Here is a 26,394-nt window from a genome sequence, read left to right as displayed (position 1 = left end):
TCAGACTGTGCTCCTGAGTGTGTAACCCCAGGGCTATTTCTGAAAGACCAAACAGCCTAGCAGGTTGTATGCATATGGGGCTAATAGAGGAGAAGGTTTCACAGCCCTTGAGCTTGTCCCAGTTACTTTCTGCCTCCTTTATTGACTTTATCATGTCCCCAAATGGCCTGGAATAGCCTTAACTGGAGATGGGAGCACTGATGCAAGGTTACATATGTGTTTTTTCTTCATGAATAAAGCAATCTATATCCTGGTATAGAATCATAGAATCATAAAATATCATGAGTTGGAAGGCAACAAAAAGGATTATCCAGTCCAACTACTGCCCCTGCACAGGACAACCCCAGCTTTTATGCCATGTGCCTGAGAGCATTGTCCAAATGCTTCTTGAACTCTATCAGACTTCTTGAACTCTGGTGCTGTGTCCACTTCCCTGGGGAGCCTCTTCCAGGTGCCAGTCCACACCCCTTGCGTGAAAAACCTTTTCCCGATACCTAGCCTAAACCTTCCCTGACACAGCTTCATGCTGTTTCCTTGGTATCTGCCACTGGTCACCAAAAGAAGACATCAGTGCCTGGCCCTCCACTTCCCCTCATGAAGAAGCTGTCGACCACAATGAGGCATTCATTAGATACATGGACAGCTCACAGATGCTGAAATTTTGGGCTGCCCTCTCTTTACCCTGGTATCTCCACAGCATACAGCTTGCTCAGGACAGTTTCTCACCCCAACAGTGTGGGATACAATGACAATCACACCCAGCATCTCCTATATGACAACATCCCATGCATTGTCCCCATCTCCCTCCCAGCCAGCTCAGGTGGCACTGTTTGCTCGTGGTGGTGTCATCTGCCTCTTGGTACTTCCCCAAAAGCACAAGGCCACAGGGTACCTGTTTGTCTGGATCAGCATGGCTCCACTCATAAGAAGCAAGAGCCCAATAGTCATAGTCCCAAGGCTCACATGCCTTTTTTTCCCAGAAAAAAATGTAGCTGGGTCATGTATTTGTACTAGATGCTGCAATCTGCAGCTGCCCAGAGCTCTAGTTTGCAGTAGATATGTTGCTACAATCAGCCCCAGGGCTTTCCAAAGGGACTAGCAGCATCTGCTCACTGCAGGGAAGAGGCATGCTGAAGGTTACAAGCCTATTGTTCCCTGCAAAGCTCTTCCTTTGCAGTGATAAGAACATATCCCAAGGGTGCTCAGGTCAAGAGAAAAGAAAGTGGTCTCATGGAAAGCAGAGCCAACAACCTATGTTGCCTGTTGCTCCATGTCTTTGGTTGAGAACACTGCAGAGAGGAAGCGAGGTCCTGCCACGAGGTCTCCTACCTCTACTGGGCTTGATTTTCCTGGAACCAGGTACATTGGAGACCCTGTGCTGGAATCTAATGTTGACCTATGGCTTGCTTTTGACCTGTGGGCTTAAAAAGTTTTAAGAAAGGGACACACAGACTGACTGGCCAGCATCAAACAACCTCTTCTTGTAGGAAATGAGGTTAAACTAGAGTGAGCTGGGGAGAATGAAAGAGGGTGCTGCCCTGAAAGAAGAAAATTAGTGCAGTGCTTTATGTCCTGAGACTTAGTGGCACAGTCCCTCCAAGGGACAACAAAATGCTCAGTGCTGACACTTCCACATTGCTCTGAAGAAAAAAATGCAAAGACCACCCGCTTCCAGAAAGGCGGCTGTGCTCTGAACGGTGGATGACAGCACTTCCTCATGGACTTGGGCACCTCCTGGGAGACTGCCAGTTTCTGAGAAAGGCCTTGCACACCCTAAAAATCAGGATCTTGGTAGCTCCTTGGCATCCTGCTTGATTACAGGAGATTTAAAAATCTTTCCTCAGGTTTTCCAGGGAGAGCTGGTGGGGCTGTCTTACCAACAGCCACCTGAGACAAGGTTAAGTTACAGTGAGCAGCAGTGTAGGCAAAACCTTTTACATTTATTCATTTAAACTTGATTAAAATTCTGTCAGTAAAATGAAAGAAACACTACATCTTGGAAATGAAAATCCTGCCGTGAGACAGGAGACTAACCTGCCCAGCAGTCTTGGTGAGCCCATTTGATTACTTCTTATATGAAAATTGAGGCAGTGTCAGAGCCATGGCTGCAGGGCTCTCTCCTCCACTTGTTTTCCAGTCTCATCTCAGTGAGTTTGACATGGCAGTGTTGTCCCAGATGTTGAACTCTGAAGATGCTGAGCTAACTGCAGGGCCCCCTGGAGGTTTAAGATTGTTCTAAATAGTGTGGGCTGCTTGAATAGCTGAACCAGTCCCTCTGCCAACACACTTGCTATGTGCGGCAAACCTGCTCCATTTTTGGCTTCAAGCACATTTTCCATGTCATCAATGCAAAAATTAAGTGGGCACAGTATGTCATAAAGGTAAGAAAATAATCCAACCCCTTTGCCTCATCAAAACGCAAAAGAAATTCCTCATTTATTTAACATTATAGGAGGGGAAAAAGCATTTAATCTAGCAGTCACAAAGATAACACTAGTTTATCTTGGCTGCTGTGAGCACTAGAAACTTGATACAATGAGCTCCTCTGTGAGAAGGCGATTGTTTCTATTTTTGTGGGGACTGGTATTCATGGGATTAAGCAAGATGCTCTGGATGCAGCCCCAGCTCCCCGGGTGCCTGCTTTTGGGCAGTACTGCAACAGCAGTGTTTTGCATAGGGCTAAAAGCCCAGTCGCTGTAAAAGCAGTGTGTGGTGCAATTTGACCTGGCAGAGAGCAAAGCTGTTGTGAACCATGAAATAAAGCCAAAATGCTCATCCTGCATGACACTTTTGCAATCAGTAGGATTTAGGCAGTGTTTTTTCCAGAGAGGAATACCAACCCTGCCTATGTCTCTTGCTCCCACATCTTCAGGGAGCACTCTTCTCCCTTGCTTGAGCATTGGCATTTCTCTGCTGGTTCCAGAGTCGAGGCAAACATTCAACAGCAAAGACTAAATGTGGCACATACCAAAGTCCATCACAAAATGCTGACCCTACAATAACAAAGAGCTGTAGTTGCCTGAGCTGGTGCCTTTCTTGCTCCAACTGCCCACCTTCTGGACATCTACCAGGTAAGAGGAACAGCTGATGATGATTGACTTTGGCAGTAGGGCTGCATGGTGATGCCAGACTGCAAGATGCTGATCCCATCCTGCTGCTTTTCATCTCTTAATCTGAAGATCCAGAGACCTTGTAGGAGAGGGAAAGCTGACCCAAGTCCCCAAGCAAAACATGTGCTTGGGAAGTGACCAGATTTGTACCAAATCAAGCCAGTATGATCACAACCATTGGGTCTCCTAGGCTAATAACCCCAAGGTGATCCATGGACAGGCTGATGTTAACATGTCATTCCTGGAACCCCACACCAGACGTTGTCTTTTATGCTCTCGCAGTGTGAGAAGCAGAGAGCAAGGCACATTTCCCATGCAGCTAATATTGTTTCCAGCACTGTCCATCAAGAAGGAAGACATGAATGGGCTGTGGTGAACAAAAGCACATGTGTATCTATTTGAAAGCAGTTTGGGGCTGCAGTACTTGCCATTCTCTTCCCTGAAGCACACTGTGCCATCTGCTCCAGTAAGTGCAAGTGCTGATGTGGAAGAGCAGCATCCTGCAAGGCAATGGTAGAGTCTTCATGTTCAACACTAACCTGCTCTTGTCATCTCTGTCTGTGTCTGCCAGGTTGAGGTAACTCAGTTGTTTAGCACAATGTGCTCTTGATTGCCCCTGAAGACCTTTTGGAAAGAATTGGCCTGGAAATATGTGACAACTCACTGCATGGTAGAGGTAGAGATGCAAGGAGTACTCCTGTACATGAAATCCTACATCTGGGATTTGCACTGGGTTTCGGCTCAAACCCAAGCTGATGGTGTAAGGTGAAAAGCCTCACTTCTGCCTGAGAGTGAGGGTTGGCCACAGCACATCCCAGCAGAGCACAATGTCAGCAGGAAGCTGTGCAAGTATGTGCCAGGTGCAGTGGGGTTGCCCTGTTTTACAGGCACTTGGCTGCTAGCTGCAGCTCTCAAGATGTCAAGGAATAGATTAACCCCTATCATGTCTGAGACAGACCTTAGGAATGTCTAGGAAAGGGACAAAATGGAAATGCCACTTGCAGCAGTTTATCTGCAGCCAGGGTGCACCCGTGTCTCAGATGCTTTGTACAACAATGGTCTCACTAGTGCTAGAGAAGAGCACTGAGGATTTTTAAAGGTCTGTGATAGTTTTTGCACCATGAACAGGGTCGGTATATTCAGCCCTGACAGGGCAGATGAGGTTACAGCTGTGAGCAGGCAAGGAGGAACTGTCTTTCACCAGGTTAAGCTCTTGGGTGTCTTGTTAGAAGAAAGCAAGTGAAGCTGGTTTCTTTCCACAATGCTGAGCTGAGAGGAGGAAGTCCCTGCTGTGGTATATTGAGGTTTCTAAGAGTTCAAAAAGGGATACCTTGAAATAAAAGCCATCAAGGGCTATTAGATGGAGACACCATGTCTGGCTCAAGAAATGCTGATCACTGGAACCTGGGTGAGTTTTCAGGAAGAACTGCACATTTTCCCAGTTCCTTCCTCCTTAAGCATAATTTCTTTTTCTTTGTGTTTTTTTTTTTCCCCCTTAATTTTGTTCAAAGCTCCTCGGGGAACAAGAAGGGGGGTAACGTGTGGAGCACAGGCTGTCCCAGGGTTATAATGCTTTTGTTGCTCACTGGTAATAAGTAAGATCAGCTGTGATAGCTTGAGAGGAGGGTAGATTGGCCTGTTTTATAGCCTCCTTTGTCTCACTGTAGCTCTCAGTACTACTCGGAGTCATTAAAGAAGTGACCCTGAAAAGTGTTGGCAGAGGATGAGGTTTGCTGTTCCTTCCTGCACCATGTACTTCACATCACAGTGGGCTGCACTGTTGCCCCAGGTCTGGAGCAATCAAAGTAAGTGAGGTTTTAAGGCAAACACTGAGAGCAGGCTCAGTGACTCCAGGGCAATACCATGAGACAAGGAGGACATCCTGGGCTGGGACAGCAATCGTGCTTCTGGGAGCAAGGACCGAGTGGACCTAGAATCCAACCCAAACCGTGATGTTCCTGGAGGGAACACACATGGGTGGGTTGGATGAGAAGCGATGATATATGTGACCTGGTACCTGCTCTGGCTGAGCCTCGCATCAGTGGCCAAGGGCAGATGCAGCCTCTAGAATACAGAGAATGAGGAAAATCCTGCAGATAGTTAGAAATTAGAAAGTGAAACTCCTCTCTAAAAAGAAAAGAAATCTGGTCAAAGCTGGGTGGGGAGGAAGTGTTCTGGGGGCATGCTAAAGCCAGGCTAGTTTTCCAAGCAAAGATAAATCAGATGTTTTCTTGTGAAGTTATGTGCACCTAGAGAACAGATGACTAAAACAATTAATTTTCTTGGTATGCCTTATTAAGCAGCCAAAACCAGTGACGTGATGCTAACAGGTATCTTTGATACTGGAGCAATGTTGGAATAGCTGCTTCCAAAAGAGGAGGAGCTTTTATCATTATTTGAGTTTTTACTCAGCTAGACGATGAGCTCAGCCAAGGAATACAGTGAGAAAGTGTCTGTACCAGGGGTGTTCATTCTTGTGTTGAAGAGATGTGTGCAGAACCACAGATGGGGTATGGGCAAGGAGGAGCTTGGAACTATTAAATAGAGGATGGAAAAACAGAACAGAAAGGAAGACCACTGCCTCTTTTTTTTTTTTTTTTTTTTTTCCCTAAAGCATTTCACTTTGTTTTGGAGAAGAGAAAGGTGTGGCCAGCTGTTTTCCTGCAGTAAGAAGCTTCCAAGTTTGCTGGTCCCAATCAAACCTGCCAGATTCTGGTCACAAAGGTTAGAAATGAGTTGGTGTGTGAGGTGGCATCTTGGCTGAGAGCAAGACTGGCTGGAGGAGTAAGTAAGAAACGTGTGATGGTGTGGCTGCTGTGAAGAGTGGAGAAGAAAGCCACTCTGTCAGAAAGCATGGTGGGGCACAGAAATGAGGCCAGAGGCATCAGTGAAGGGTCAGCCACTACCCATGATAGCTGACAAGACATCCATAATGATGAATTCAATCCAAGCCATTATAAGCAGCAGTGAATGCTGCCCCTTATCCAGCCACCTGTGTAGGGGACACTTGACTGTGCCTGAGCGAGTTGCTCACCTTCCCACTCTCTTGGCCATACCTTGCAGCAAGGGGGAACAGCAGCACTTCACATTGCTTTAAACATCTTATCCAAGATACATTGACCTAACTGACCTGCCTGACAGGAGACACCTCAGTGGGGCAGGGTATCAAAGGACTGGAAACAATCCTTCAACATCCATTCAGGTGTATGTGAATCTATATATGCACCTGCCTCTATATGTATGTCTATATACACACAGATGAACATGTCACCACATGGCAGGTCCCTAATGTCCTCCTAGCACAGCTATCTCACAGAGACCTGTAGACCTGCAACCCTAGGGAGATGTGTCTGCTCTGTTGGTGTGGGCTGGCAGTGATTTTTCCTTCCTGATCCCGGTGTGGAAGGGTCAGAACCCCAGAGCTAGGTCAGAGCTACCCAGCTTAGGAGACTTGGCCCCTATCATCCTGTTCTGGGCTTCCTCACAGTATCTGTAATCACCTTGTCGCCCTCCTCAGCAAGGCTGCAGGGAAGCTTTGAGCAGAGTCTGGTGCCAACCTGTGAGTCTGAAAGATGAGATGTGCGACAGGGGTGCTGTTAGGCTGAGCATGGGCTATGGCATCTACAGGTGGAGGTCCTGATTTCCTTCTCTGTTCTCCCTAGGTCTCAGGGATAACTCGCAGAGCCTGGTAGTGGGAGAGCAGAACAAGGCAGGACCTTCCTGCAGCCTTCTGCTGCTACCCAGTGGCGGCTTGGGGAGGCACCGCAGACAGATCCTGATGGGTGAAGAAGCCCTGACGGGAGATGTGAGGGGGCTGTGGCATCTCTAAGTGGAGGTTCTGATTTCTTTCTCCATCTTCCCTAGATCTCACAGGTAACTCTCAGCAGGCTGGGGAAGAGTAGGGTGACAAGGATGTGGGGGAGATGCAATCACGAGCCTAGAGTTTTTTGAGAAGAAGCAAATTTTTTTCGGAACCTTTCATGATAGTAAACAGTACTTTCTGGGTTTATTTCCCAAAATCAGTGAAAGAGCTCAAAACTGGCTCAATTTCCTTATCCTGGTAAATCACTTGCTTCTTAAAAAGATCTTTCTCTCCTGTTGTGTTCTGAAACAAAAAGCGTGAAGGCAAAAGCATCAAGTTTCCAATCCCATCTAGGGTGTTGAGAACAGTGTAGCTCTTGTTGTTACTACGGAGAACAAGAAATTGTTTCCTGACTGCATTCATAAAATTAGTCCTCCAAATGACCTGAATGTTGTTCCTTTCAAACCTCTTTTAATTAATGGAAAGAATACTGTGGTAAAGGATGCTGTTACTTTAAGCTGCATCACAGTAGATGCTAATATTTCCTAGTTCTCCACAACAGTGCCTTAGTTTTGTAAACTTGAATTTTTCAAGGCTGTTTGGCCTTTGGGAGGTGGGAGGATTTACCCACCCACAGGTCTCAGCATTGGTGCCCTTCCTGCCTATGCTGAGGCTCTTGGAGGCAGCACGTGTGAGACCATTTTGCTCATTAAAATACCCACCAAGGCAGGTGCTGCCACCACCACTGTTTGCTTTGGGGTTGGTGCTGACCACAGGGGTACAGGTTGGAGGGACATTTAAGCAATAGAAGGACAATGCTGCTAAGAGAGCAAGGTAGAAAAACAGGAAATTAAAGACAATGTCTGCAGACATTTCCTATCCCCTGGCAGAGCATCTGTTACCCACTTCACAAGGCTGTCCCAGGCTAGAGTTACTAGGATCGTGTGGTATGTCAGGGTGTCTGGGCACCAGATAGGGCAGGACTTTGCCACTCTCATGGAAGTGTTGCAGTCATTCTGGCCAATGCTTTGGGTTGCTGTGGGCCAGACCCTGAGGTAGGAGTTGTAGTCCTTGGGAGTACATTATCTAGACTGTTTGTTCAGAATTGAAAGATTGATTTCTGTTACCTGGAAAAAGCTTCAGTTTTGGAAACCAAAATTAAAAATACCTTTATTAAAATAGTTTGGAATGCCCTTAATTTTTATTTTTAGTAACTTAAGCACTGAATAAGATTATTTCCTAGGAAGAAATAGGTGTTTCATGAAATCCAGTTTTTCTGCTGGCATAAATTTTAGTCAATAGATTTCAGACAGTTTAATTTTGAGCATGGCCAGGCCACATGGCATAGAAGCAAATAAAGCTGTACTTTCTTTATGGGAACAAGGTTGTAGAAGTTTGATAACTGATGTGAGGCAGGGTGTCCCTCTGATTTATTTTTTTTTTAACAGCATGATGTCCCTTATCTTTAGGAAAAGAGTGATTAAAAGTTACTGGAAAGGAACAGGAATAGTTTAACACTTCTTACACCAATAACAAGAAGAGAATCAGATCAATAGTATAGCAGAAAGGATACATGTAATTTTATATGAACAATATAAAATAAATCACACTATTTAATGTGAAACTGCCTTTGGATATTTGAAAAAAATTTTTTACTGTATTTGGAATAGTTAAAGGTACAAATGCTACTTTAGACTTATTAGGATATTCTGCTAGCCTTTTTAATAGTTTTTATATTTTGCATGCTGCTGTTCAAGTGAGCACAGATTTGCTGCTTCTCATTTTGATACCAGTCTTCTCCTTAACCCCCCTTAGCTTTAAGAGGCAGAGAAGGGAGAATCTAAATGTCAGTGAGAAAAGGAGACTTCCCTACTGATGGAAATGTAAAGAAAAATCTGAAAATACAAAAAAAATCTCTTAAAAAGTCTACGGGAAAAAACAAACATTACTTCATAGAGAAGGAGTCACTGTATGTGCATATAACTATGGAGAGTGGACTACTATCTATGCACACATGTACCTATATATTCTTCTATCTATACACATATATTTAAAATACTTTAACTTAAAATCATGCTTCTAAAAAAATCTCCTGCATTTTAAGAGGCTGGCCACACCAGGTGTCCTCTCTGTCACTGCTGCCTCAGCTTCCCAAACTAATGCTCAGGTGCACTGGGTACTTCTACTGCACCCACTAGCTTCTTGACTCTTTTTCACAGTCTCTCTGCTGTCTCTTGCCCTTTCCAGCCATCTGCTGTGAGGAGTTACTACTTTAGTTGTGTGGTTACACCATGGGGGGGGAGTCTGATATCAGGGGAAAGCAAAGGCCATGCTGGAACTAGACTGAACACAAGGACAGGTGGGCAAGGCAAGCCTACTAGTCTCGCAGGAGCAATGCATGTTGCAACATGCCCAGAGAAATATTAGGGACTTGCACATCCAGCTGGGCAGGCTGCCATGGCCCCTTCCCAGCCTGAGAAAAGGACATGGAAAGCAGGAAAAGGACTGTACATGCTGGGCAACCCAGGGAGGCAGGAGGGTCCCTTCTGTGTCCTGCTCAAAGTACTGTCCACTTCTTTTGATCACAGAGGTATTGCTCTTGCAAGGGGTGTCTCTTTGTTCCCTTCCTTGGTTGGTCCTCGCAGTGGTAGAGGCTCAGTGGGTGGAGGCAGTGCTGGACATCTCTCTGCAGGGTGGTAGAGCTGGGGGTACAAGAGAGATCCCCAGAGAGCTACCACAGATCTTGGCATTTGCGTGAAGGTGTGAGGAGGACATTGGGGCTTTCTGCATGGGCTTGGGAGTGCCTTGATACTGTTCTGTCCTTTTCACTCCCTCCCCTGACCACCAGACCACCTTGCCTGATGTTCCTGCCCTGAGGATGCTCATGATCCTTGGGATTTGCAGACTTGTGTTTCCTGGGGAGTGCCTGGGGAAACCAATTGCCCAGGGTTACTGGGATGCTGCCCAGGGAGGGCAGACAGCTGGGTGAATCTGCACGCTGGGCTGCAGCACGGGTAGGGGTGTGTAACAGGGTTGTGCTGCAGTGGGGCGCTTTGATGGGAAAGCTGGAGAGGATGAGCGCACAGCACCCACAGGCCATGGATGTGCTTAGAACACAGACCAACCGTGGGGATGGATAGACACTCATGCCACCACATGCCGATGGCTGGGAGACAAGCCAAAGATGATGGAGCGGCAGCACACCAGCGGTATTCCCCGGGTATGTAGCAAGGGGTCTGCAAACCCCCGTGATCTGGGGTCATCTCCAAGGCTTGAGCGAAGCCCCTGCTTTGCCTAGTGGGAGGGGGCTCCTTTCCCAGGCAGTGGCAGGTGCCTTATCCTCTCGCCGGGCTGTTTTCCTCCCTCGGCCCCTGCTCTCCCTCTCCTTGTTGTGCTCCAGCGGCTCTTTTCGCAGCCCTCAAGGTCGAGGACCGTCGGCGGGCAGCCGGGGGGCTGCGCGCAGCCCCGTGTTTTCGGGGGGTGCCCCCGCGCTCAAGGCTGCCGCTGCCTTCCCACGCCCGGCGCAGGTGCCACGGGCCCGGTTCTCACGGCCGGCTCTCACAACAACCCCCGCCGGGCGGGAGGACAAGGGGCAGCGGGGGGGAGAACCTGGAGAAGCCAGGGGCGGGCCTGGGTCTCCGCGGTGCCCAATGGCAGCCCGCGCCCGGCCATAAAGGCGGCGGCCGCGGCTCCGCGCTCCCTGTGCCGGCCGGACCCCCGGAGCCGCCCCTCTCTGTCGCCGCCGCCGCCGCCGCTATGGGCCGGCCCCCGCCGCCGCTCCTCGCCCTCCTCAGCATCCTCCTGCCGCCGCTGCTGCCGCTGGCCGGGAGCGCCGCCGGCGTCGGGACCCGCCGCGCCCGTGAGCAAGGACCGAGGGGGGCGGGCCGGGGGCGGCTGGGGAGGTCCCTGTCTCATCCCCAGGGGCTGCGGTGGGTGCCCGCAGCATCAGGGATGCTTGCTCATCCCCCAGCAATGGGTTGTGGGGTGGGGTGTCCCTGCTGCCGAGAGTGCCACCGTTCTCCCCATCCCCCCGGTGATGTGTCCCTGCTCCGTGTGGCATCCTTCCCATCCTGACAGCATGGGGGTCCCTGCGCCCCGAGGAGCCCTGTACCTCTGCCTTCCTTGAGCGGGGATGAGAGGCTGTAGTTCTCCCTCCAGCCCCTCAGGAGTTCCTGGGGTACCCCTGGCTGGGACTGGTCCCTTCCCCCCCACGGGGCTGTGCTGGGACACACATGCGGGGAGCTGTAGGGCGGGTGTGCAGGGGGATGCCTGGTGCTGCTACCCGCGCTGATCCCGGGTTGGGTTCTCTCTTTCCGCAGCGGCCACTGGCCCCACGTGCGCTGCCTCACGCCAGGCCACCTGCGCCGCCGGCTGCATCCCCGTTCCCTGGCTCTGCGATGGTGAACAGCAGTGTCCTGACGGGACGGACGAACAGTGCGGTGAGCGAGGGAACACTGAAACCTATCCGCTGTCGTGGGGCGGACCTGAGGGCTGCACTGCATGGGCATCGAGGGGCACTGGTGCTCTGGGGAGTGGTGGGGCAGGGCAGGCCAGAGGCACTTTGCTCTTTGCTGGTTCTGCCTGTGTGGCATCCTGCAGGGACATGTGTGCTCCTTGTGAATGTCTGTGGCACGGGAACATGTCCTGGATGCTATGCTGAGCAAGGCAGACGCCACCTGCCAGAGAGCCCCAGTGGGGGCTGCTGTGGGCCAGCCCCTTCGGCAGAGCTGCTCAGGCATTGCCGGCACCTGTCCCATGCCAGGATGGAGGGGATCCTTATGGTTCTGCCATAGCAATAGGTCCCAGTGAGTGTGTGATGTTCCTGCAGAGGTTGCCTGTGGTGGGGACCCCCACGTTTGGCAGTGTGACGATGGCCGGTGTGTTTCTAGCAGCTGGCGTTGCGATGGTGTTGCTGACTGCCTGGATGGTTCTGATGAGCAGGACTGTGGTACGTAGTCTCTGCTGGGGGCGCCGAGTGGGGGTGGTTAGGGGCACAGGGCAGGGTGGTGAGTGCTGTGCTGTTCCCTCCTCAGTGTGCGGGACAAAGAAGGTGCAGTGTCCTGGCACCCACCACTGTATCCCACACTGGGAGCTGTGCGATCAGCACCAGGACTGCGAGGATGGCTGGGACGAGGAAGGGTGTCCCCAGCAGCCCTGCCTGCCTGAGCAGTGGCAGTGCAGGAACAGGGTATGCATCATGGCTGAGTGGAAGTGCAATGGGATTGATGACTGTGGCGATTCCTCGGATGAAGATGTCTGCGGTAAGCAAGCACACTAGGTGCTCCTCAGTGGGGCAAGACCTGTCCAGGCCGTGTGTGAAGTAGGGAGTACTTTGCTTTCCCGGGCCTCAGCTCACCTTGGGATAGTGGCCACCTTCCCAGGAACTGTTGATATTTTGAGGGACCTCCCCATGAGTCTGGGACCCAGGGTTTCCCCTTGTCCACCTGGTATTGGTCTGCCCTGCTGACATGAGCTGTGTATGCCATAGCCACCTGTCCACCTGGCATGGTGCGGTGCGATGAGGGGAAGTGTATCCTGGAGTCCCTGATGTGCAATGAAGAGGCTGACTGCCTGGACGGTACTGATGAGCCCAGCACGTGTGGTGAGTTGGGTATGGCTGCTGGCCGCTGCCCATGAGGCTGGGGCCGGGGGGAGCCACAGAGCTGTCCTGCCTCATGTCACCCCTTGCTGTGTCCCCGCAGATCAGAGCTGCTTTGTACGCAACGGGGGCTGTGCAGAGACATGTGCTGACACACACTGGGGAGTGCAGTGCTCCTGCGGGGCTGGCTGGGTGCTGCAGGCAGATGGGCAGAGCTGTGCTGGTAAGGAAAGATCAGGATGCATGCGCTTCAGGCACATGTGGCCTCAGCCACTGAGAGCAGGGTCTCCATGGAGCCAGTGCTTCTGTGGGAATGCCTTCCTCTGCCCTGCTCCTGCCCATGTGTCATGTCTGGCCCCACAAAGGCCATATCTAGATAATGTCCCAGCAGCATGTGGTGCGTTTTGGGGTAAGGCCCATGTTCTGGTATCTAGGGAGCCTGCCTGTGGTCCCTGCGGAGCAGTGACAATGCTGTCTGGGGCAGCTCCTGTGGCAGGCTCCTGACTGCACCTATCCCTGCAGATGTGGATGAATGCTCCCTGGAGTACAGCCCCTGCAGCCAGCTGTGCAGCAACACCCCAGGCACTTACAGCTGCGCCTGCCTCCGGGGCTATACCCTGCAGCACGGCACCGCCTGTGAAGTGACAGGTAGGGTGAGATGGGGAGCCCAGGCTGGCTGAGGGGCTGGGCAGTGCACCCAGCTAGCCACATCCCTGCTCACTGAGTGGTATTCCTCTCACCCCGGCAGACAATGCAACACAGATCCTGGTGGCCGTGGGGCAGGACCTGGCCCTTCTGGATGTACGGACCCAAGCCTACCGGCCTCGGCTCTCCACTAAGACCGAACCCCGCGCCCTGGTGTATGACCAGCTCCGAGAAACCTACTACTGGCTGACAGAGGATGGCGAGCTCCGTGTTCACTCCCTGGGGAAAGGCACACAGCCCCTTTATGCAGGTGGGGAGGAGTGAGGCTGGGTGCTGTAGTGGGGCTGAGATGGGTGCCGAGAGCTGACCTGCCACCTCAGTCCTGCCTTTCCTATACAGAGTAAGGGGCAACTTGGGTTTGCCTTGCAGCCTGGAGCAGGCTGGTATGCCTTAAAACTACTCTGTCTCTGCAGATGCCAGAGAAGTGAACAGCATCTCCCTCGACTGGTTCACAGGGCAGCTGTACTGGGCCAGCAGCCATCCTCCAGCTATCTGTGCAGGGCTGGGCGATGGCCGGGGTTATGTGACAGTGCTGGGGAAAGACATTGCACCAGAGCAGCTGACAGTGCATCCGGCTGCAAGGTGAGGGGTGAATGAGCCAGGGTTGGCCCTGGGATTGTGATGCTGGTGCTGACTGTGTCCTGCCTGTTGTGGGGCTGTGGCAGCACTGGTATTATGCTGTGAAGTGGTTCCTTGGTGCCTGCCCCTAGGTCACTGTATTGGGTCAACCGTGGGCAGCGAGGCCGGACAGTCATTGCTGCGGCTGGCATGGATGGCTCAAACCGGCGGGAGCTCACAGTGGTGCCCATGGAGGAGCCTGTGGGGCTAAGCTTGGACCATGTGGCTGGGAGACTGTACTGGATCAGCGAGTACAAGGAGGTAGGGACAAGGGACAGCAGGGCTCTCCTCCCACAGGGAGATGATGAGATGGGAGTTGGGAGGGTGGCCCTGGTTCCCCTCTGTCTACATCCAAGGCACTGGAGAGAGCAGGGAGCAGTGCCCAGGTCTGGCCTACATCCCTGGACTGGGAGGTGATGGCATCACCATGAGGCCTGTGGCTGTGGGACGTTGCCAGGGCATGGGGATGCCACACGGTCATCATACCTTGCTTTGTCCCCAGTCCATCGAGACGCTACGGGTGGATGGCAGTGGGCGCCACTCCTTTCACGCTGTTCTGCGGAGCCACACGGAGCCTCTGGGCCTGGCTGTGTTTGAGAGCCGGTTCTTCTGGACCGATGGCACAGAGCTGGTGTCAGCCACCTGGGCCTCTCCCCAGGAGCACGCAGTGTTGCTCCGCGCCCCTGTCTCAGCTTTCACTGTGGTGCACGCACTGCAGCAGCCTCCCCGTAAGTACCCTGTGGGTGCTGCACCACTGCAGGGCTGGCAGCACCCCCACCGCATCCCTGGATGCTGGGGGAGGCTGTGCTAGGTCCTGGAGCTCACTGGGTCCTGCCCAATGGTTTACCTGGTCTTGTGATGAAGGGTTGTGTGGTTGAGACAGAGGGGACATATGAGTCCATAGGAAAGCTGCCAAGTCTCATGGCTTCGGGTAGAGCTGCGCCCTCCTAACTCATGTGACGTTGCTACCATATCTACCAGCCCATATCCAGCCCCAGGACAGTCTGTGATTTTAGGGATTGGGAGAGACATTAGAGGGTCACGGTTACCTGAGCTTCTAATGTCCCCTTGCTCCCAGGGGACACTGCTGCATGTGCTCCGGGCCTGTGCAGTCATCTTTGCCTCCTGTCACCTGTGCACCCTCGGGGCTACCAGTGTGCCTGTCCAGAGGGCCTCTTCCTCTTGCCCTCGGGAAAGTGCACAGGTGAGCAGGGTCTATGAGGTGGGTTGGCTCTCTGGGGCAGTATATATCCCTGTGGGAGCTGGGGGAGGGCTGTGGCTTTGGTGGGGTAGGCCCAGCATACACTGTTGCTGTTACATTTCTGCCTTGGTTCATGCTGGTGGCCCTGTCCAGTACTGCTGGGGCTATGCTCACACATTGCCCTTGTACCCTGCAGAGCTGTCCATCATGTATGCATCAGGAAAGGCCATCTCCCTGGTGCATGTGGGTCCTGGAGCACACAGCAAATGGATACAGGAGTGGCAGGAGCCCTTCCACCTGCAAGATGTGGACTGGCAGAGGTCAGTGCTCTATGGAACAGATGACCGTGGGACGCTGCTGAGTGTTGTGGGGCACCCTGGCAGGAGAGAGGCCATTGCAACTGGGCGGCCAGGTGAGACCCTATGGGGTGATGGAGGGCATACTCCCCTTCCTGATGCTCCCTGAGGCCTGAGTATGTCCTGGGTGCAGAGCACAGTAGTCTGATGGTGCCCACAGTGGGTCTGTGCCAAGGCAGTAGGCAGCTGTGCCCTGGGTTTAGGGGCTGGGGGTCCCAGGCAGAGAAGCAGGGTGATGGGACAGCCCTGTAACTGCTTGCCTGCCTGCTCTCGCCAAGTCTGCTCTGCCCGTGTGGACATCCGCTCGGGGGACCTGTACTGGCTCGCATGTAACCGGAGGGACATCGGGGTGATCCGGACATCTGACATGTTCCCGCGCATCCTGCACCGTGCTCGCAGCAGTATCCAGCACCTCTTCTTGGACTGGCAGCGGGGTGCTCTGTACTGGCTAGCCCGTGGGCAGCCCCTGCAGCAGCTGAGCCTGGCTGGAGGTGCTCCGTGGGATGCCTGGAACGAGACATGGCCTGGAGACCTGCCTGCAGCCATGGATAGCAGAGCCTTCAGCGTGCTCTGGAGCTCCACCCTGGGTGAGCCCTGGTGGTATCTGCAGCAGAGAGCAGAGGTGGTGGATGTAGACAGGAGTGATCAGCCATGCCCTACATGCAGCAGGTCCCTGCCTGGGCAGTAGGATGCTCATGGGGCAGACTCTTTCCCATGGCTGAGCCCTTGGCCTCAGCCATGAGGTCCTTGCAATAGCTGTGGGTTATGGAGGCACAGGGTGGGCCACAAGGGGTGCCTGTGGGCCCTGGGTCCTACCATCCCTCTGCCTCACAGGCCTGCAGGCGCTGAGTCTGACCAAGCGGCAAGCAGTCACCTTGGCACCCAGCTGGCCCCACGGCCTTGTGGCAGCCTTTGAGCCATACCTGGTGTCGGCAAATGGGACGGCTCTGCTACTGTGGGACCGGAGGACACTGACCCTTGTGCTGTCCATGCCAGCAGCAGGCGTGCAGGGTGTAGTGGCCTTCGTGGGCTCGGAGCTGCAGGCTGGTAAGGGCAGCCATGGCTCTGTGCCTGGCACAGGGGCTGTGTCTGGTGGGGCTGGGTGGCCCATGCTGCTCTGAAGTGGGGCAGAGTGCCTGGCTGCTGGTGCCCATGTGGAGTGCTCTGGAAAGTGCCCAGGGTGCGGGGATGACACAGCTCCAAATCCCAAATCCTCTGCCAGTGCCACCAAGCAAGGGGTCTGCCCTGCCACTCCCTCCACCTGTGACCACCACTATGAGGACAATCACAAGCACCACTGCTGCTCGTCCCACCATGTCCACCACAAGATCTACACCAAGCAAGACCACCACTGTGCTCACCACTACTCCTGCACCAACCAGCAAGGCCACCACCAGCAGCCGGTCCACACCAACCACCGCCAGCCAGTCCACATCAACAAAAAACACCCCTCTGCCAACCACTGCCACACCAACCAAGACCACCACCATGCAGCCAACAACCACCAGCACCACCACCACCACTCGAGCTTTGCCAACTAAGGTCATTGTCCCACAGCCAACTACTACCACCCAGCACCCAACTAGTCCTGCACGGGTAGTGCCACCTACCCCACCACTCCCATCCAGCCCTGCTCACCCCCTGACCCCAGTCCTTCATCTGTCCTGTCCTCGCACACACGTGTCCTGCCGTGATGGCACTGAGTGTGTGGCTCAGGAGTACCTGTGTGATGGGGAGAAAGACTGTGCAGATGGCTCTGATGAGGATGGGTGTGCCCAGCTCTGCAACACCCCAGGTAGGAGCCATTCTTCAGTCGACTCTCTGTGCAGTTGGATCACCCTGTCCCAGGGCTTCTGGCTGCTTCCTGATGGGGTTGGTGGGATGGGGCCCTGGAAAAATCTGAGTGTGTCCTGGGCTCTGATGCTTGTCATGTGGCATACTGGTGCCTTCTGAGCTTGGCACTGGACTGGAGATGCTGTCAGAAGGCAACAGGGCTGGTCCCACTGCTCACAGTGACCTAGATGTGGCTCCTTGTCTCCCTTGTCTCCCCAGGGGCCTTCCACTGCGCGAGCGGAGCCATGTGCGTTGGGGCGGGAGAGCGCTGCGATGGGGTGCCCCAGTGCCCCGATGCCTCGGATGAGACAGGCTGCTGGACCCCCACGCAGGAGTGTGCCCTGCGCTGTGATGCTGCCACCCGCTGCATCCCCAAGAGCTGGCTGTGTGATGGCCATGCTGACTGCCTGGACCACACTGACGAGCAGGGCTGTGGTGAGACCCTGGGGCTGGACGGGACAGGAGTTGCTGGGGTTGCCTGCCCCACCGGTGCATGCACCAGTTTTCCTGTGGGTCCAGGAGCAGGCACTGCCTGGGGCAACCTGCTGAGCAGCTGGAGAGGCCGTACCCTGCTCAGTGCCATGTCTCCATTGGTGGGATGGGAATGAGGACAGTGCACCTGCTCAGCCCTGGCCTTGCCCACAGTGGCGAAGGAGTGTGGCCCAGCTGAGTTCCCCTGCCGGAATGGGCAGTGCGTGGCCCTGGCCCTGCACTGCGATGGTGACCATGACTGCCAGGACCGCTCAGACGAGGAGGGCTGTGCCGTGCCCCGGCCACTGCTCTGCCGTGCGGGTGAGGTGACGTGTTCCCACAGTGGGGAGTGTGTGCCGGAGGCCTGGCGCTGCGATGGCACTGCTGACTGTGGGGATGGCACAGATGAGCAGGTGAGTGGGGTAGCAGGGACAGCACTTGTCCCTGCTCGTGCCCAGGAGAGCTGGTAACCCTCTTTACCCTCTGCCTTTGCAGGACTGTCCTTGGGAGGAAGCGCTGTGTGGGGACCAGCAGTGGGGCTGCTCCCATGGCCATGAGTGCATCCCTGATGTCTGGCGCTGCGATGGAGAGACTGACTGCACAGATGGCAGCGACGAAGCTGGCTGTGAGCTACACCCTGATTTTATCGCCTCTTTGTATCACCCGGGGTAGCTGGTGGGTGCCAGCACAGAGGAAGATGGGTATGTGTCTGTGCTGAGGTAAAAGGCCCTACATGCTGATTGCCTATTCCCAGCATCTCTGGTGGCTCCAGGCCCCAGCTGTTGTCCATGTATGGCTGGTGGCCTTTGGATTAATATAGCCTGAAGCCAGGCTACTGGCACAGCTCTGGATGTAGCTGCAATAAGCTCTGGGCAGGCTCTAGGAGCCATTAAATCTGCCCCAGGTGAGCAAAAGGAGCTGGTGGACAAGGCTTAGGGCAGCCTTCCCCACATGTCCCTGCAGGCCAGCCTGCTCCCTGCCAGAGTCATGAGTACCCCTGTGGGCTGGGGGCCTGCCTGAATGCATCCTTGGTGTGTGACGGCCGGCAGGACTGCGTGGATGGCTCAGACGAGGGGGGGAACTGCTCTGTGCCCTGCAAACAGTCCTGCGCTCATCTCTGCTACCCCTCGCCCCAGGGCCCTGTGAGTGCCACTAGCCCTGGGCCAGGGGCTTGCCATGCCATGATGCCCTGGTCCAGCTGCAGGAGGGAGCTTCATGTCCCCAGGGGGGGAAGCTGATGGTCCTTTTCCCCACAGCGGTGCTGGTGTGGCCCAGGCTATCGGCTTGCCGAGGATAGTCTGTTCTGCATGGACATAGACGAGTGCACGGAGTGGGGTGAGGGAGCCTGCAGCCAAACATGCCTCAATGCCCCAGGGTCCTACAGCTGTGGCTGTCTCCCTGGCTACCTGCTGGAGCCCGATGGCCATGTCTGCAAACTCACTGGTAAGTCATGGGATGGCCAAGCAGTGCTGAGGATCCCTGGCCCCCTAGAGTACACCAGGAGCTGGTGGGTACCTGTCCCCCTGTGCCTGCTGCCCCGGGGAGGCTTGTGATCCCGTGAATGGCCTTGTCTCCTCTGCCACATTGCCTGCCAGGCCCCACTCAGCTGTGAGCTGACGATTGCCAGCCCACAACTGGTCAGAAAATCCATCTGCACTATCTGAGAACATCTTATCTGGTAGGGCTGAGTCCCAGCAGGCTCCGGTGCCTGCAAGTGCTTTATTCCCTGTCTGCATGTGTTGAGCCCATGGGGCCACCAGTGCTGAGCAGAGTCCGGGGCGCTCTGTGTTGCCCCAGGACCAGAGCCCATGTTGCTGGTGGCTGTGCAGTCAGAGGTGTTGTCCTATGGCCTGCGGAGTGGGCGTAAGGAGGTGCTGCTGGCCACTGACAAGGATCGCGTCGTCTTCTCACTCGACTATGACCTGGTGGAGAGGAAAGTCTTCTGGATGGACCTGGCCACAGAGAGCATCCGCTGGCAGGACCTCAACTCGGGCAAGAAAGGCACGCTGGTGAAAGGTAGGCTGTGACAGCACGGGGGTAGCAGAGCTGGCCTCTTTGTCACTGGGCAATCTCCAGGTTGCAGTGGCATGCCAGGCTGTGTCACCTTGTGTGGAGAGGTGCTAGTTGGGAGCAAGGCTGGGAGGAGCCAGAGAGCCTGGGATGGAGAGGATGTGGGCTGGGAGCATCGTGCCAGAGGGCCATGCAGCTGTCACCCCACAGGTGCTGACTCTTGGATGTGTTGCAGGTGTGAGATCAGACTGTATAGCAGTGGACTGGCTTGGGAGGAACCTGTACTGGACAGATGGTGCAGCAGGACAGGTGCTGGCCACTCGCTTGGGTGCTGCCTGGCAAGGGATACCAGAGTACACTGTGGTGATGGATGGAGACCTGGACCAGCCCCATTCTCTGGTGCTCCAACCTCTGGCAGGGTAAGTCTGCCACAAGGGGACATGGGGACCTCCTTACCATCCCTCCCCTGCCCCATTTTCCTCCATGTACTGGGACGATGCCGTGTGTGGTCCATGGGCCGGCACCTCTCTTCTCACTAGGCTGCTGTACTGGTCAGAGGTGGGGAGCCACCCACGGCTGATGGAGTCCACGATGGATGGGAGTCGGCGGCACGTGCTGCTGGCCCAGGGGCTGGGCTGGCCCACAGCACTAGCCCTCGACCTCCCCACCCAGAGGATCTTCTGGCTGGATGAGAAGCTGGGCAGTGTCAGTTCTGCACATCTGGATGGCACCAGTGTGAAGGTTTGTGGCGGGGCATTGCTGACGGGGCCCTGATGGGGACTGGGGTGGGCACTTACAGCCTCTCTGACAGGTCCTGAAGCTGAGCTGGGTCCGGAGCCCCTTCGCGGCGGCCGTGTGTGAGGGCCAGATCTACTGGTCAGAGAGGAAGACATGGTCCGTGCAGCAGGTGGACAAGGCCAGTGGCAAGAACAGAACCACGCTGCTCAAGCAGCACGGGCAGCCCCATGGCCTCCAGGTACCTACTTGGGGAGCCCCAAACCCTGCTGTGCCAGCTCTGCTGGGTCTCTCAACCTGCATGGTCCTGTCATCCTCTAAGTGTGGAGGCACTGGGAGCTGTACCCCCATCCCAGTGGTCCTTGTGCAGCAGCCCCTGTAGCCAAGTATCTCTGGTCCTCTTGGAACATCTCTGCCTCACCATCCTGCCCAGAGCTGGGCCGTGTGTGGGCCTTGGGAGCAGGGCACGGTGTCAGTCGTGCTCAGCTCTGCTGGTGGGTGCTGACAGGGCTGTGAGCTGAGCCTGCCCTTCTCACAGGTGATGCACCCAGCCCTGCGCCCCACAGCCCCTAACCCCTGTGAGACACGTGGCTGCTCCCACCTGTGCCTGCTGAGTGCCAGGCACACTGGGCAGTGCCGGTGCCCTGCCAGGCTGGTGCTGGCTGCCGATGAGACCACCTGCCTGCCCCTCCGTGATTCAGCCTTTGCTCTCCTGGTGTCACCAGCAGCTGTGGCACAGGTACCACCCTCCAGAGCCAGCCCTAGGGGCTGCTGTCCTAGCTGCTGTCAGAGGAGAAAGGTCCCCATCTTAGTGCTGCCTCCTTCCTCCAGGTCTACCTGAAGGACCTGCCTGCAACATCTGGATCCCGAGGGCTTCCCCTGCACCAGGCCCTGCCCTTGGCCAAGGTGGGCCACCTGACAGCCATCGACTACGCAGTGAAAGACAAGAGTTTGTACTTTGCAGAGGTGGGAGGCAACTCCATCGGACTGCTGCGCCTGAAGGACTGGAGACGGCTGTCCTGGAAGAAGGCAGTAGCTGTGGAGGGCACGGTGACATCCCTGGCCTTGGACTGGCTGAGTGGGAACCTGTACTGGATCAGGGGGCAGCCGCCCAGCATCCATGTGGCAGCTCCTGGGGGGCGGTGGGCCCTGGCACTACTCAGTGAGGGGCTGCAGGGCGCTGCCTGGCTGGCACTGTGCCCTCGTGCCTCCACCATGTGCTTTGTCACAGCAGCTGGCAGCCATGGGCCCGGTGCCACAGTGGAGTGTGCAGCCATGGATGGCACTGGCCGCAGAGCGGTCTGGAGGAGAGCCCGGGCTCCCACTGGCCTCACCTTTGGGGCTGCTGGCACCAGGCTGTACTGGGCAGACCACGGTGAGTGCGGGCTGTGCTGGGGCACTGCTGGGGGTAGCAGTGGTGCAGGCACTCAGCCCTCCCCAAGGCACAGCCCCACACAGCCCTCCGTGTCCCCACACTGATGTTGCTCCATCTGTGTCCTGCAGAGAGAGGTACCATCAGCAGCGTCGAGCTGGATGGATCCCACTTTCGGGTGGTGCGGGAAGGGCTGCATGGTCTCTCACTGTTTGCCATAGGAGAAGGCTTTCTGCTCTGGAGCACGACCTCAACCAATGGTGGGTCTGTTTGCTGTACTTTGTCCAGCTCCTCCTATGGCGCTGGGGCACAGGGGTTTCTGCCAGTCCCTGTGGGGTGCAGGCTGCCCCTCCGTGGGGTGAAGGACAGGTTAGGGGACCCCCACCTCATATCCTGGGTACTCTTATGGGAGGAAGTGGAGCAGTGCTGACCCCGTGTGCTTCCAGGATCCAGCAAGATCTGGCACAGCCGGCTGGAGCGGGCCGAGAGGTGGTGGTTCACAATGGAGAAGGATTTGGTAGCCATGAGGATTTACAGCCAGTTCTCACAGGAAGGTGGGTCTGCAACTGTCCCAGCCCGGGGCATCTGTGGGGTTGAGCCGTGCTCAGTGGTGTCCATGCTAACTCGTGCTGTTTTGGCAGGCACCAACGCCTGTGCAAAGAGCAACGGGGGCTGTGCCCAGCTCTGCCTGCCCAACCCTGCAGGGCGGCAGTGCCGCTGCTCTCACGGTTACCACCTCGTGCATGGAGCAGCATGTGCACCAGCATTGTCCTGCCCTGCCACGCTCCAGCCCTGCCCTGACCTCCAGAGCTGCATCTCTGGAGAACAGGTCTGTGACGGGCGCTCTGACTGCGCTGACGGCTCCGATGAGTCTGATTGTGAGTGCCTGCCCACAGCCAGGGCGTGCAGCAGTCCTGGCAGGGCACGGGGTAGCCCGGCCAGTCTCCCCCAGCTTGGGAAGAAGGACTTGCCTGGGTCTCTTGCTGATCTATGCTCCTCCCGCCAGGCCCCTCCCAGCAGGTGGGGACGCAAGTCCCCGCAGTGTCACCATCAGGAATGTCCCACGTGGAAGAACAGAAACCAGCCTCGCTCGCAACTGCACTGCAGCCTCGGCAGCCCAGCCCCAGCTCACCCGCAGCCCCTGGACCCCGGGAGCACGGAGAGCCCTTCCTGGTACCCCCCAGCACGGAGGAGGTGCTGAGGGCTGTGCCGTGCAGCAGCGAGACGTGCAACCTGCGCGGGGACTGCGCCATCGAGGCCGGGCGAGTGACGTGCCACTGCGCCCTGGGCTATCGTGGCGACTACTGCGAGGAAGTAGAGGTGCAGCCCCTTGCAGGACCCATCGTCCTGGGCGTGGCCGTTCTCCTCCTGCTCGCTGCTGCTGCTGTGGGGGCCCTGGCCTACATGCGGAGGCGGGACAGGCGGAGGAGGTGAACTCTGGGGTTGGGCTGGGCCAGGTATAAATGGGGATAGAGAGGGACTGGGTCTCCTTGCCCGGGGACAGTGTGGTGTCCTGATGCACCCCTGGGTTATACAGAAAGCTCGATCACCCCAGCAGGCTATTACCAGGGCTTGTGGCAGGACCTTAGGATCTGCCCCACCTCTAGGAGACAGCCATGCCATTCTTAGTGTATGTTTTTTCCTCCCCAGGACCTCAAGCACTGCTTCCACCCGGGTGCTGACCTTGTACCACCGTGAAAGTGACCCTGAGGAAGAGGATGAGGAGGAGGAGGAAGAGCTTCCCCCCAAGAGTGATACATTTGTGAATGAAGCTTACGATGGGAAAGAGGTGAGTAGCAAGGGGAGCAGGCCCTGGTAGGGTCACCCCTGCCACCCTGGGGTGCCCCAAGGCCGAGTGCTGGCATGGTGCCCACTCCTCAGGCAAGCTCTGCCCTCCTGCTGGAGGAGAGGGGCAACACCTGGGGTGCCTGGTGTCTGAAAGGGCTGTCCAGCTCCAATGTGGCTGGAGCCCCTGTGATAAAGTGCGGGGTGGGCTCAGAGAAGCTGGCTCAGACTCACCCCTCATGCACCCATCTGTGATCTCTGCAGGAGCTGCCAGCCCTGCCAAGGAAGGGACCATCTCACCCCAACACTGTATTTTCATAAAGGAATGTTGTGCAGCATCTCTTGTGCCACTGTGGTTTGTGTGTGGGCTGGGGAGGTTTGCTCTTTCCCGATGTCTAAGCTCTAGGAAACATAAGAGTCCAGAGGAAAAAGGTTTGGGAGGTTTATCAGGAAGTCTCCAATCCCAACACACTCTGAGCCACCTGAATCTGGTCCCCTGTTGCAGGATGCATCCTGTACTATCCTATAACCACACTAAGAGCATCATGAGCCACTGTCCCTCTGCAGCAAGGCTTACCTTGCTAACCATGGTGCTTTGGGCTTGCCTGGGGTAGAAATCTGGCCAAATAGCTCGGCAAGGAAGCTAGCTTTGCTCTTATCATGTTATGCAAGATGTTGACTAGGATTTTATAGTCCAGTTCTGACCTCCTGACTGTCCCTTGCAAACCAGTGAGACCAGTTTTACCACATCATACCAGGCTAATGTTGAATATGCTATTTTGTACTCTGTGTTCCCTTGTTGGTTTTTTTTCCCCCCTGAAGTGGCTGTGCTCAAGGAAGGAGAAACCTCTACCAGAGCTGATTTTGTCCATGGGGAAAAAGTCCTTTAGGAAGGTGCCATAAAACTTTTACAGACTTTTCCTTCCTGCTTCAGGCAAAGCACAGGGAGGCTGGGTTAGCCATGCCCACTGGCTCTCAGCCGAGCCTACCTGGCAGAAAGCCCGTAATCATCCCGCAGTACAGACCCATTGCTTTGCATTTATTTTGCTGTTTGCACAGTCCTGAGTTGGGCAGAGACATGTGGGAGGTGCACCCCTCCCCTATTCTCAGTCCTGAAGGTTGCATGGTGCTAACCTATACCTTGCTTACATGGGAACAGTGAAGCTGCCTCTGACCAAGCTGTTGTGCAGGAGGATGAGTTAAAAGCTGCATGGAGGGACTAGAGCTATGTATAGCCCTCAACCCAGCGTGGATTTGGCACAGTTGTAGGACCTAGAGCACAGCAGACTTTTGAGGAAGCTGCAGAGATTCAAGCCAGGTCCTTGGTCTTGTTTTCAGGCTGCTTTGAGGCGCCCCAGGAGAAGGGCATGGCTTGTAGGTCAGGAGCCAGCACTGCTCTCAGTGCCAGGCAGGTGGCTGCTGTCCTGGTGCTGGGGCTACAAGTCTGAGTCACAAGGTGGATTGTTCCTCCAGTGCTGTCCATCTCGCTCATCCTTCAGCACATCCCAGGGATTGCTGTAAGCCCCAATGGTGGAGCACATCCCAGGCTCCAGCACAGGGCTGGGGGACAGTTTGGGAGCCCTGCGCTCCTTGCAGCACTGGTGGAAGCTGAGGGCAAGGGCCAGCCCCCCCAAGATCTCCAGACAGCTTCCCAAGTAGCTCAGCACCAAGCTGTAGCCTACAGCCAGTGTGCTGCCAGGCAGTGCGGGCAGTGCCCACAGCTCATGGGTGTACCAGGAGGTGGGCACGAGGCTCATCAGCCCTGAGAGAAGCAGCACCAGCCCTGCCACTCCAGCCAGCAGGTGCCGTGGCTCCTCTTGCCAGCAGCGAACCCCCAGGGCAGCCACCACCAAGCCCAGGAGCGTGATCACCAGCGAGGAGGGCATCAGCCCTTGGGCCACCCGCACGGGTACCTCCTCAAAGTAGCCCAGCTCGTCAGCCTGCCCGCAGAGGCGGTCATGGGTGCTCTGCCGCTCCCTGCATATGTCCCAGATGCCCTGCTCCCAGACGAGGTCCATGGGCTGGTTAGGGACGAGGCTCACCTTCCTCCAGCTGGGTGCCAGGGTGCCCGTGAGCGTCAGCAGGAGCCCGCAGGGGCACAGCACCAGTCCCACGATCATCGCCGTCGGCGTCCTCATGCTGGGGAGGCGGGAGAGGCGGGCTCCTGCTTGCCCGAGGTCCGCGGGAGCTCCGGGGCTCACTGTGCAGGAGCTGTGCCACCGGTGCCGCAGGGCCGCTCGGGGCAGGCAAGAGGGGGATTCCGCGGCGGGAAGTGTTCCCGCAGCTCCGCACGGCGGGCACGGCCCGCGGAGCCGCCCCAGCCCTGCCCGGGCCGTGGGGAAGTGCCGGCAGGAGGCGGGGCCGGCAGGCGGGGCCCGGCCCGGGCAGGGCTGGTCGGCACCTGCCTGGGGGGCAGCGCCTTCCAAGGACACGGGAGTCCGCAGGGACCACCCCAGCTCCGGCCCCTGTGTCCCCCCGCAGGTGGCGGGGAGGGGACGCGGCGGGCGGTCGGCCGTCCCCGGGCTGATGGGGCGACACAGGACCCTATTACAAGTTCGTTAATTAAATGAGAGCTTATTTTGCTATCAAATTAATTAATGAATGAAAATAATAATTACGATTAAATGCTAGCAGATCTCACAGTTGGCAGCTGGTCCAAGAGAAGTACCCATCTCCCTGTCTTTCAGGGACGGCTCCTGAGCTTGACGCTGCTTCTCCCTTTCCAGGCTGCGCTCAGAGGTCACACGCAGACCCAGCAGCCTGATTCTCGGCGGAAAAAGTCTCTGGGATGTTCACT

The 26,394-nt window shown here is 55.7% G+C and overlaps 2 protein-coding genes across 3 annotated transcripts; one reads left to right on the top strand and one right to left on the bottom strand.

Moving 5' to 3' along the window:
- CLDN23 (claudin 23) lies at positions 1 to 25,931 on the bottom strand. 2 transcript variants are annotated; one of them, XR_004356931.1, is made up of 3 exons: positions 24,691 to 25,913; positions 1,712 to 1,714; positions 1 to 13 (listed from the first exon to the last, which is right to left on the bottom strand). XR_004356931.1 is itself a non-coding variant. In XM_032687011.1 (1 exon), exon 1 carries the CDS (start codon positions 25,733 to 25,735, stop codon positions 25,034 to 25,036), a length of 702 nt encoding a protein of 233 aa, XP_032542902.1. In that variant the 5' UTR covers positions 25,736 to 25,931; the 3' UTR covers positions 24,410 to 25,033. The 2 variants fall into 2 exon arrangements, 1 of the variants encoding a protein (XP_032542902.1); XM_032687011.1 differs by lacking the exons at positions 1 to 13; positions 1,712 to 1,714 and having other exon boundaries at positions 24,410 to 25,931.
- Positions 16,852 to 23,937, top strand: LOC116786439 (low-density lipoprotein receptor-related protein 8-like). Its single transcript, XM_032687010.1, has 18 exons — positions 16,852 to 17,186; positions 17,444 to 17,659; positions 17,870 to 18,108; positions 18,191 to 18,320; positions 18,659 to 18,837; positions 18,952 to 19,138; positions 19,493 to 19,711; positions 19,941 to 20,124; positions 20,245 to 20,446; positions 20,517 to 20,681; positions 20,979 to 21,179; positions 21,272 to 21,815; positions 21,944 to 22,072; positions 22,259 to 22,366; positions 22,454 to 22,690; positions 22,819 to 23,242; positions 23,463 to 23,601; positions 23,862 to 23,937. The coding sequence occupies exons 1-18, from the start codon at positions 16,880 to 16,882 to the stop codon at positions 23,916 to 23,918; spliced, it is 3,867 nt and encodes a 1,288-aa protein (XP_032542901.1). The 5' UTR covers positions 16,852 to 16,879; the 3' UTR covers positions 23,919 to 23,937.
- Positions 25,932 to 26,394: the final 463 nt, after the last annotated feature.

Source organism: Chiroxiphia lanceolata, chromosome 4 (genome assembly GCF_009829145.1).
Source record: "Chiroxiphia lanceolata isolate bChiLan1 chromosome 4, bChiLan1.pri, whole genome shotgun sequence".
Lineage (NCBI taxonomy): Eukaryota > Metazoa > Chordata > Aves > Passeriformes > Pipridae > Chiroxiphia > Chiroxiphia lanceolata.
Note: the sequence above shows the minus strand (reverse complement) of the source record. Positions and strands in the feature narration are given on the sequence as shown.